We start from the raw sequence: 11,562 nt of genomic DNA on the forward strand, positions 1-11,562 counted from the left end.
CAGTGGAACTGATCTGTCAAAGACCAGTTGGCAAGCATTCATCCTTGTCTTTTAACACCTTGATCAACTGGCCCTTTGTATCCAACAAGAACAGACCATCATGCTTGTTCACTTTCCACAGGGTGACTTCTTGCTGTTTAAGAGAAGTTCATTAGGGCTTTTTTCCTCCCTCATTCACCTCCCCACAGTTTAATTTGGTGTTATGGTCTAAAAACACTTCGGATACTTGTTCCTACCCCTAAGCAGGAAACAAAATTCTCAACTAATTTAGTCTTTTTGGAAACAGTTTATTTCATAAAGACTCAGAATACACTACATCCCACACCATGGCCTCAGCGCCCTCAAGATCTGAATTAAGTTTTAAGGCAGATTACTTACGAAAGTAAGCATGACATTTAGCTCTGCATGCCAACACCTCCTCATTTCACAAATGTTATCTAATTCAGCTTTTCTGATTCCTGGTTCCTACTAAGTCTGCTAGAGATAAGGTTTAAAATTTCCACTGAATATTAATCCTTAACTATACTTATTTGGTCTATGAAAGTAAAGGACTAATCAAAAGCAGTGACAATTTAAAAGGCAGTCAAAAAACTATTTAGTGGGGAGAAAAATCCAGCCTTTTTTTTTTTTTAAAACTGACTTCCAGATTTGCTAGGAACTCTCAAGAAGCACCAAACAGTAAATTAGCTATGAGGATCTGATGCCCTTTGTTGTGAACTCGTTCCATGAAATACAAAAACATGATCTATTATCACTACGAGACTGTTTGCATAAAGTAGCTGATTCACCTAACATTTATTTAAGCCCTAGACCACAGTATAGTTTGACAGAAGTAATAAGATTTTGATGAAAACTTTGGAAGACTACTACAACTTTTAAGAATTAACTCCATTCAGTATACCGTAGGGACTTTTTAAATTGTTTTGTCTCCAGTAAACTCTGGGACAGCTAATATTCAGACTAGCTTCAATAAACTTCAGAAACTTAACAGTACAAAAGGAAAAAAAAGAAAGGGTGGTAGGGGAGGCAAAGTGTAATCCTTAGTAATATTTCAGGATGCTGGATGTAATCAAAGCACAGAAACCCAGTCTTTGGGTTCTTTCAACTTATCAGCAAGACTGCAAATGGGAGTACAATATAGTAATAATTTTTTGCTATTTTATGTTATACTGTGCAGCCAGTTCATCAAGTTCTATCTCACCAATATTACAGAGACAGTGTGCCAGAACTATACTAAAAGGATAATCCAAGACTTAGCCTTTCCCTCATATATGACTTTACAATATATTCCAATGGTACAGAACCAACAGCATGCAGACCAGTTATAACCCAAGATGCTGCTTCAGGCAGACTGGACATCTTCAGGCAGGCTGGTGGACCTGTCCACCATTTTCACCACTTCTGAATTACTCTCTACCTTTTTTTTGTCTAATAAAAATACTTTTTCTTACTCAAGGTAGCCCTCTTATTTCCACTACCTTAAACTAATGCATCAAAGTTTTCAGAATATATGTATTCACATCTAGTATAGACACAGGGATTTATGATAACATTTATCACAGCCTTGGCAAAAAAAAAAAAAAGTTATTTAGATACCTTGGTCACAAATTCTTAGCTCATTTTCTTGTTCATTGCACTACAGAATAAAGTCAGTCTGTATGTTTTAGAGGAAAATTATTAATCTGTTAAACCTGCAGACCTCACTTACAGAGAGGAAAAAGCTTGAAATAAGAAAGAAGTTACTGCATTCCCTTTAGGGAAAGAAGCATTCAAAAATGCAATGAAAAAAAAAAGGGATGCAAAAGGCATCCCTTTAGATACTATCTCACAATTGTTATGACCTAATTTCATTCAGCCAGCAGAAGGTGTGAGGGAAATGAAAGGATCAAAAAGAACTTAAGAACACTTTTTGTTTAAGTAGAATAAACACGCCACTCATTGGAGAAACATATTAATGTCATTAATATTTGAGCATGCTATGGTATTCCACACTCTTCCCATTAATATTCCGTAGTACAGTGAAAAAAAAATCTGCATTCACAATGACCTCCAGGATGCAAAGCCATGATTTTTTCCATCAGTAGCAATGTTATAAGCAATATTGATGTGTTTTCTAAGAACACAACCATATGGCACCTCAACATGAAATTACAGACTTGCTATAGTATCTATCTGAGGTAAAAGGATGCACCTCCTCCAACAGCCAGTCACTGATTTTATACAAATTCCCTACAATAATAAATACCATGCACATAAACTCTGAAGCATGTCAAGAAAAGAGGAAGTTCCATTTAGACTGAGAAAACATCCTTCAGTGAGCTCTTTTCAAAAGTTACTTATTATCTGGAAGGCTAATTCGGCCTCTGGCATCAGACATCAATCAACAGCATGACGCTTACAAGTGACAAGTCTGTCCAATAAACAGAAAAAAAAACCAAACCAAGAATAACTGAGTCCACACAAATTCATCTTGTATTTAATTCGTCCTATTCCTCTTACCTATATTTAAATATACTTTCACATACAGTAGCATGAGGAAGCATTCAGCAACTGATGAGTAAGTCACAGGGAAACTGAAGCTGATTGTACTCAAACAATGACTATTTAGGAATGATATATCACAAGAATCTCATCTGTGGTGTAAACAGCTGTGCAAATGAAACATCTCATACACACTACCTAGAAACTCTATTCACTTCACCAGTATCTGATGGTAAAATGTTTTTATAAATAAACACAACACAGCAGCAGAAAAAACACACTTATCTTTCAGAAATTAGTATCTCTTCTGAAAGCTGTTTTCAGAGAAGAATGGTGTTAGTGACATTATTAGCTTTCTATTAGCCATTAACTTGAACTCTCCAACTAGGATGTGAAAGGAGAATTGCTCCCTCTTCCTCAGAGGCTTCAAGCCCTCATCTCCCATATGCCGAAAGAACAGGTTAGAAGAGACGGAGGTATTTTAAGACTGAAATACTCTACATTATTTGTATTTCTGGAGCTAGGAAGCATGAGGAAGTGAAGGGAAAAACACAAAAAACATCAGTAGGGTACGGCCACGTTTGTATAACAGAAATAACATGAAAGGGAAAGCCTAAACTCTAAAACCCTTTCTCAGAGACCCACTGCCTACATCATGTAACCATGTGATGAACTGTAAACAAGCCTTGATATTTAGTATCTGCCTACAGAGCTTCCTTAGGCTAAAGAGGACTTATTCTACTATGATCAAGAAATGGGGCACCGCCACTGATAGAAAATTTTAATGAGTTTTCCATTATAAACTCAAGACGAACTAGACTAATAAAAAACAGCCTGTAAATGAAAGTCAGTTTATTGCTGTGATAAATCTCTACATAAGAAAATAGACATACTTAATGCCACTAGACTTGTGTTTCACTGAGTTGCACAAAGGTGAGGGTGAAAACTAGAAGACCAAGATTAAAGTACACTGAGTAAGTAGGTTGAGCAATTTGGCAAGCTTGGGTAAGCTTACCTGAAGAATGAGACAGATCAGCTAGTAAAACAGTTCAAGAACTAACACTGATCAATTCTAGAAGTAGTTTTGATAGCAAAAATACACTCTGCCATCGAGCTGGGAGAAGAAAACCCTGAAATACACAGATATTCATGACCTTAAATACATGAAACTATGGTTAATTTTTGCAGTTCTACTCAAATTCTTTCTGATGTAGAGGTACGTCAAACACTACACCAGACAGCCTTAAGTCTAAAGGACGGATACTGAAAGAAACTAGACTGTCCACACAAGCTACTGTTAGGAGCTGCTCTTACTGAATCTGATAGAATTTTGCCTTCAAGCATCTTCAAGGCATGTTCACATTTTCATTCTTTACAAAGAATTAGGATGCTAAGCTGTTACAACAGAATGCTACCTACATTAAAAGGTATTTCTATATCCCCTTTAAAAAATACTTCAGAAGTAAATGAGTACGATCTAGTTTACTCATCCACACAAATCCTGTGAAAAACCTAAACAACCAAAGGAAGATAGCTTTCACTTGAGAAAACAACATTTCACTCCAGTGAAAATGCAAGCTTGTCACACACATCTTAAAGGTTACTTGCTATTCCATCACCTTTGCCAAGCGGCTCATTTGATCTTCAGAGACTGTGCTGCTGGTTCTCCCAGGAGTTTTGGTGGGCTCTGAGCCATCAGCTTCTACGTTGGGCCAGACCTTCAAATCATGCATTCCTTGACGAAACATACTGCAGGGAAAAATGCAGAATCGCTTCAGTAAATTCAAAATAATACAGCTGTCAGGAATCAAAGTACAGCAGCAGCTGCAAGAAAAAGGAAGTAGTTTCCTTTGCTAAACCTACAAACATGCACTGCCATGTATAATTTAATTGAACTGCACAAGTGCCTTGCATCTTGTGCCCTCTATGGATGTCATTTTTATCGGCACACTGAGTTTATAAGAAAATTAGTAAGTCTGAGATAATTTATTTGGGAAGTGGAAGAAAAATTACTATAGGGTAATTCCTAAAGTCAGTGGGGTGGTACAAGTGCAAAGTAATGAAAGAGCTTGACCTTCATATTTTTATTATTTGTAATGAAGCAGAAAGTACTCCTCCTGACTCGCAAATTATAATATTGACTTTAGATCTGCTAGTCTGAAAAAATTCAACTAAAAAACTACCTAACTTTCCTTTGAAGGTCAACAGACAAAAAGCAGCCATTTAAGCTCCCAAATAACAAAAAAAAAACCAAACAAAAAACAAAAAACAACCCACAACACACCACTTTTTCCATCTGTGCTTGAAATTGAATTGGTAATTGAAACTGTGCAGTGAACAGTGCAGGGTAACTGACCACACTTTTTCTCTGCAAAACCCTGCTTCCCTTGCATATTTGTGCTAATCCACCTACGAAAGATGCCCCAAGAAATGAAGTGCATTGCTTCTGCCAATAAGAAGTGATCACTTAACTCTAACAACTTCAGGTAAATACAACTGGAAGGAACGCTTTAAAAAGTCAACCACTAAAAATGAGAAATAATGACCAGAAGGACCATCCAACCTTGAATTTACACATCACTTTGTGGAATACTACTACAAAGGTTTCCATTTACAAGCAGATACAAAATTTTCAAATTATTTGTTGTTATCTATCCATCTACTTCCCTCAGGCCTCACATGCTGGAAAGAAAAGTAAATTTCATTTACAAACTGTATCTTTTTCCAGGAACTAAAGCAATATCTTCAATGACAAAAATACAACCTCTCTCTACAGTGATTTTCTGCCTTCAAGTGTCACCAGAATAGCTTTCCTAATGTAACTTAAACTTTTACTACTCTTTAAGATTAGCCTTATTACTTCTTATCCACTGACAAGACAAAAAAAAAGGCTATTTTTCCCCATTTTCCAACACTGCCTACATACTAGAGAAGCGTTCCTACGGTCTTTTCTTCAGCTTCACTACTCTTCACTCCTCCTCCACCATACCTATGTGCTAGACATCTAGTGATATGGAATCCTTCAGACTCCCAGGAGCCAGTAACTTGCTTAAAGTCAGTTATATAGAACTGAATATATCCCAGTTGAGTGGATGAGTACGGAGAAGGAGGATACAAGACTGTTGCTGATGCACATACTTGTAGACTGTTCATATATTCAATGTTGTTTGCACTTTTCACAAAATCTGTGATTCAGTCACGAATCTGAATGACGCAAAACTTAAAATTCATTCTAAACCTCAAATCTTTTCCTCTATTTTCCTACACAGCTGCTCCCCATTCTGTATTTGACTACAAGCAATTGCTAAAAGTATCAGCCCCTAATACTTTTCCTTAAACTGCACCTTAATGTTTTTTAGTCCCCTTTGCATTTAGTCAAGATCCTTTTGATGTACTGTCACCTTCTAGCACATCTGCAATCCTTCCCAGCTTAGTGTTATCAAGGGTCAGTATTGGGACAGGCCCTGTTCAACATCTTTGTCGGTGACATGGAGGGCAGGACAGAGAGCACCCTCAGCCAAGTTCATCAGCGATGCCAAACTGTGTGGTGTGGTCGACACGCTGGAGGAAAAGGATGCCATCCAGAGGGACCTTGACAGGCTGGAGAGGTGGGCCCGTGCCAACCTCATGAAGTTCAACCAGCCCAAGTGCAAGGTCCTGCACCTGGGTTGTGGCAATCCCAGGCACAAATACAGCTGGGCGGGAGAAGGACCTGGGAGTGCTGGTGGACGAGAAGCTCAACATGAGCCAGCAATGTGCCCTTGCGGCCCAGAAGGCCAACCACATCCTGGGCTGCATCAAGAGGAGCGTGGCCAGCAGGTCGAGGGAGGTGATTCTCCCCCTCTACTCTGCCCTGCTGAGACCCCACCTGGAGTACTGTGTCCAGTTCTGGAGCCCCCAACACAAGAAGGACATGGACCAGTTGGAGAAGGTCCAGAGGAGGGCCACAAAGATGATAAAAGGGCTGGAGCACCTCTCTTATGAGGACAAGCTGAGAGAGTTGGGGCTGTTCAGCCTGCAGAAGAGGAGGCTCCGGGGAGACCTGATAGCGGTCTTCCAGTACCTCAAGGGCGCCTACAAGAAAGATGGGGAGAGGCTGTTTAGTAGGGCCTGTTGCAATAAGACAAGGATTAATGGTTTTAAAATAGTGGGGGGTAGATTTAGATTGGAGATAAGGAAAAAAATTTTTACAATGCGAGTTATAGAACAGTGGGACAGGTTGCCCAGAAAGGCAGTGGAGGCCCCATCCCTGGAAACGTTCAAGGCCAGGCTGGATGAGGCTCTGAGCAACCTGATCTGGTTGGGGATGTCCCTGCTCCTTGCAGGGGGGCTGGACTAGATGACCTTTGAAGGTCCCTTCCAACCCTAACCATTCTATGATTCTATGAGAAGCTCAGCATGAGCAGACAATGTGCGCTTGCAGCCCAAATGGCCAACTGCATCCTGGGCTGCAGCAAAAGGAGCATGGCCAGCAGGTCGAGGGAGGGGATTCTGCCCCTCTACTCTGCCCTGGTGAGACCCTACCTGCAGCACTGCATCCAGTTCTGGAGCCCCCAACATAAGAAGGATGTGGCCCTGTTGGAGTGAGTCCAGAGGAGGCCATAAAGATGATCAGAGAGCTAGAGCACCTCTCCTGTGAGGACAGGCTGAGAGCTGGGACTGTTCAGCCTGGAGAAGAGAAGGCTCTGGGGAGACCTGATAGGGCCCTTCCAGTACCTAAAGAAGGCTTATTGGAAAGATGGGGAGAAGCTCTTTAGCAGGGCCTGTTGTGAAAGGATGATGGGTAATAGTTTTAAAATAGAGGGAGGTAGAATCCTAGACATAAGGAAGAATTTTTTTTACAATGACGGTGGTGAAACACTGGCACAGGTTGCCCAGAGAGGTGGTGGATGGCCCATCCCTGGAAACGTTCAAGGTCAGACTGAATGAGGCTCTGAGCAACCTGATCTGGTTGGAGGTGCCCCTGCTCCTGGCAGGGGGGTTGGACTATATGGCTTTTAAGGTCCCTTTCAACCCAAATCATTCTGTGATTCTATAAATCCACCCTCTACTGGATCATAGATGATTAATTTTGAAAATTCCTGATTTACAGAGTTATACTTTATTCCTTATAAATAATACTGTATTAACAGCCAGATTGCAAGTCAATTAAATCAACTATGTTAAGTGATCAGCACTGGCATCCACGCACTACAGAAGAATAAATATGAAGCAATTTCAGCATTTGTTACCTTAAAATCCAAGCTTACAGATCTGAAAAAAAAAACAAAACAAAACAAAACAAAACAAACTACACTTTGGTGTTACATAAGAGAAGACTTTTTTAACAACACTGCAGTATGTATGAAGTTACACTCAGGAAGAAATTTAGTAAATCATCTATTTATCTGATTTTTCAAACGTGGAACTGTTAACCTGGTTTGAAAATAAATTTTAAAAAATTTCTCGTAACCACTGCTACCTTACTATTCCCAAGTGAGCTTGAAACTTATAGCATAGAAGAAAAAACGGTATACCCATATTTCCCAAAGAGTGAGACCGTTGTTCCTCCCACAGGAACTGCTTTACCAGGTCCATATACATCCCAGATGGTCAGAGCCACCTGAGCATTGCGAGGCAAGTCTGGATACTTCACAGGCAGCTTCAGCCATTCATTCCAGCTGCAGAGAAACACTTGTTATTAGTAATAAAGCCTCAGAATTCAAGTTACACTGTATTAGTTTATACCACCCAGATTCTCCTTAGAATATTGTAAGGATAGATGGACTGTTTTCTTGCGGGCTTTCCTCATTCAAGTATTTGTCTTGAGTATGATCAAAAGGCTAGAGATCAAAGGAAAAATACTCTAGCTTGATGACTAAGTAACAAAGATCTCTGTCCTGTGAACAGTATGAAAGTGTGCTAGTCCAGGCCCCAGAAGATATTTAAATAGTGAGCTATGCCCAAACACACAAATAATAATTTCATTACTTACCCTTTACGCAAAAAGGTTGGGTTTGGGCTGTCAGGATAACACTTAATAGCCAAACAGAGACTTGAAGAAACATAAGTTATTTGAAGAAGACAACAGAAAACAAATCTTTCCAACACAAATAAAAAACAAACTGATTATTCATATGACTTGATGCTCTTGTAACTAAGAGGAATACGAAACAAAAGGCAGTCACTTACTTCCATCTAGTGCTAAAAGCTTTGTAGGAAGTTCTAACTGGAAGAGCAAGAGGCTTCCCTTCCGCAAACACCTGACAAGTTACATACAAGTCAGAGCAAGTTTCTTGATACAGTCCTGAAAACTTCAGCATTGGATCTTCTAAGAGAGCTTTGTAACTCTTCTGTTCTCTTTTCCCTTCCAGACTTCCTCTATGGGGGGAGTGGGGAAAGAGAGGAGGGGGAAGAGAAAAAAAAACAACCAAAACCAAAATTATTTTATCTACAGTAAAAATCCTATTCCATTTCCATATCTTATATTTAGATTACCCAGTCCTGAGGCTATCCTCAGTTTGCATTACTAGCCAGTAGCAAAATCCAAATATCATAAAGGAATCACTGTGAAGTGATGAATAAATACAGAATTTATCGCCATACTGATTTGGGGGAGGTGGTGGGGGATGGGGGAGGGTGTGGGGAGGAGCAGGGAACAGAAGAATTGTTTCTTCTAGTACAACCTGTAGATTCTCAGATAGCATCAAATGAGGTACCCTAAGCAATGAGGGTGCTACTATTACAAAAACAAACTGAACATCAGCATACATGTGCTCCAAATACTACTTGGGAAAAAAAAAAAAAAAATCAACCAAACAAAAACTCCCAACATGGTAAGAAAAGCCTTATTTTTAAGCTGTCTGGAATGTGAAACACATGACTGGCTTTGGATGCCAGTCATCTCTCAAATCAACAACGAATCAAAGCCCAACTAAGCATATTGCTCAAACCAAACTTGATTAAAGCCCTGCAACAATTTGCAGACTGGTACTGTTAGAGTAAATGGATGGATTTCTCAGGCCTCAGCTACACCACAATGAAAACAATCATGTATATTAAATATCTGACTGTGGATGCACATGTGAAAACAAAAAATGCATTGTGGTGGTGATGGGAAAACATTTACATGATCAATCTTCCAGCAAATTAAAATCTATCAGTACCACAAAAACACTTCAGAGTAGATGAACAAGATTCTTGCAAGAAAGTAGCATAGCACATTCGAGGATGACATACACTCTGATCTACAAAAAAAAAAAATATTCCTAGTTATCTTTTTATTAGGCAGAATGAATTAGCAAAGAGGGTGCATGCCTCTGACTTCAGGTACCATCTTCCATCTGGAAGTTAAAGAACCCTCAAATAAGCTTTCCTAGTTAGTTTAAAAAAAAAAAAAAAAAGTGCAATATACCTTGATGTAGCAAGAGTAGGTGTACTACATTTTTTAAGCAAGCTACATCCCTCCTACACAACTGTAAATACCTGACTGCCGTGGGATGCTGAAAAAAGCCAAAAATTAAAAAATCAATAAATGAACCAGCAAATACATCAGCGTCCAGTAAGAGCAGCTTCAACAGAGAGCTTGCATACACCCAGTTAGGAACACACTCACACCTTGCAGCACCTGGATTTACCTACACCAAAGAAACCAACCTAAGACCAACTTGCTTTCACAGCAGCATGCAAAGATATAAGAAAAAGATTATTTTCTTCCCCGACACCGAGCCGTGACACCAGCCAATGAAAGGTTATGAGAGACCGGCGCTGAACTGACCATCAGCCTGTGCCTTCCAGCACCGCCCCGCGCGGCGGGAGCCAAGGCCGTGCCCGTTTGTAAGGCGTTTAGAGCGAACCCTGCACCCCCGGCCCATCGCCCGCCCCCTCCCCTCGGCACGGCCCGCTGACAGGGACGGGGCCGCGCTGCCCCGAAGGAAACAAGCGGCGGCATCCAAGAGCCCCCGGTGCCGGTGAAGGGACCGAGAGCCGGCACCGCTGCCATACCGGGCTCCCGCGGGGACGGCAGGCTCCGGGACCCAGCGCAGCTCCGCTGAGCGGGCGGGCGGCCCAGCCTCCCCCGAGCCGGAGGGGACCGGGCCGCTTCCCACACAGCCCCGGGCCCCCCTCACTCACATCTTCAGCTGCACGTTGATGTCCAGGTCGCAGCTATAAACATAATAAAGCTTCTCGGTCTCGCCCATGGCTGCGGCCGCCGGCTCCCACCCGCCGCCTCAGCGGCTCCCGAGCCCTTCGCCACACGGCCCGCGGGCACCAGCGCCGGGCTGCCCCCCGCCTGGGCCCCGCCTCGCTCTGAGCATGCGCCGCCGCCGCCATCTTGCTTAAGGGAGGAAGGAGCGGCGACGCCGCTGCCTGACGCTGCAGTTGCCCTTTCCCAAGATGGCCGCCGGGCTAAGTCATGGTTGCGCCCATGTCCCCCTCGCCACCATGGCTGCCGCCGGCTGTACGGCACGCAAGATGGCCTCCTCCATGAGAGGCACGGGAAGATGGCGGTTGCATGCGAGATGGCTGCCTGTCCCACATGAGGGTGGAGAGGGCTGGGCTGCTCGGTAGCAGTGATGTGTCTGACGGTGTCAAGGCTCTCACTCCTGCTTGGTTTTCCAGCAGTTTGCGTAGGTTTCACACTGTCTGCTCCGGCTGCAATTCACTGTGCTGCAGACAGATCCCTCATCGCCAAAACCCTTCTGCACTCTGGAAGGTGGGTGCTGGCTTCTGTGAAGCTTACAGACTGTATACTTCATTTTTTTTCCAGAGGTAGTCACACTGGGTAATTTTAGTATTAATGATTCTTGCTTTATATTACTGATGCCTCTGAAGAAGGCCAAGTAGAAATGCCAGTTATCTTCTGCCACTGTGCAGCAAACATTGTGCAGGACACGGACGTTACAGGTTGATCCCTTAATTCATGGTGGTGATTTTATCATGAGTCTCACCACACTTGCTTTGAGAGTATTTTTTGTGCATTTGTTATGTTTTTCCTGAAGCCTCAGCTGTCAGCAGTAGTAGGTGATCACCAATCATCACCTAGCAGAAAACAAAATTGCAAAATATAAGTGTAGAGTGACTCTGCATCTGACACACGCA

At 42.0% G+C, this 11,562-nt stretch overlaps 1 protein-coding gene across 4 annotated transcripts in view; it reads right to left on the reverse strand.

Moving 5' to 3' along the window:
• PIK3C3 (phosphatidylinositol 3-kinase catalytic subunit type 3) overlaps nucleotides 1–10,741 on the reverse strand; it is an 83,643-nt gene extending 72,902 nt beyond the window's left edge. For 2 of the 4 annotated variants that reach the window (XM_086770190.1, XM_086770189.1), the window contains exons 1-4: nucleotides 10,594–10,741; nucleotides 8,653–8,841; nucleotides 7,998–8,141; nucleotides 4,101–4,230 (exon numbers count right to left, since the gene is read on the reverse strand). In XM_086770190.1, coding sequence (XP_086626316.1) covers nucleotides 4,101–4,230; nucleotides 7,998–8,141; nucleotides 8,653–8,841; nucleotides 10,594–10,661 — 531 coding nt within the window. In that variant the 5' untranslated portion in view covers nucleotides 10,662–10,741. The remainder of the gene's footprint in view (nucleotides 1–4,100; nucleotides 4,231–7,997; nucleotides 8,142–8,652; nucleotides 8,842–10,593) is intronic. The other 2 variants (XM_086770193.1, XM_086770192.1) reach the window with 1 other exon arrangement.
• Nucleotides 10,742–11,562: the final 821 nt, after the last annotated feature.

Source organism: Chlamydotis macqueenii, chromosome Z (genome assembly GCF_036417535.1).
Source record: "Chlamydotis macqueenii isolate bChlMac1 chromosome Z, bChlMac1.mat, whole genome shotgun sequence".
NCBI lineage: Eukaryota > Metazoa > Chordata > Aves > Otidiformes > Otididae > Chlamydotis > Chlamydotis macqueenii.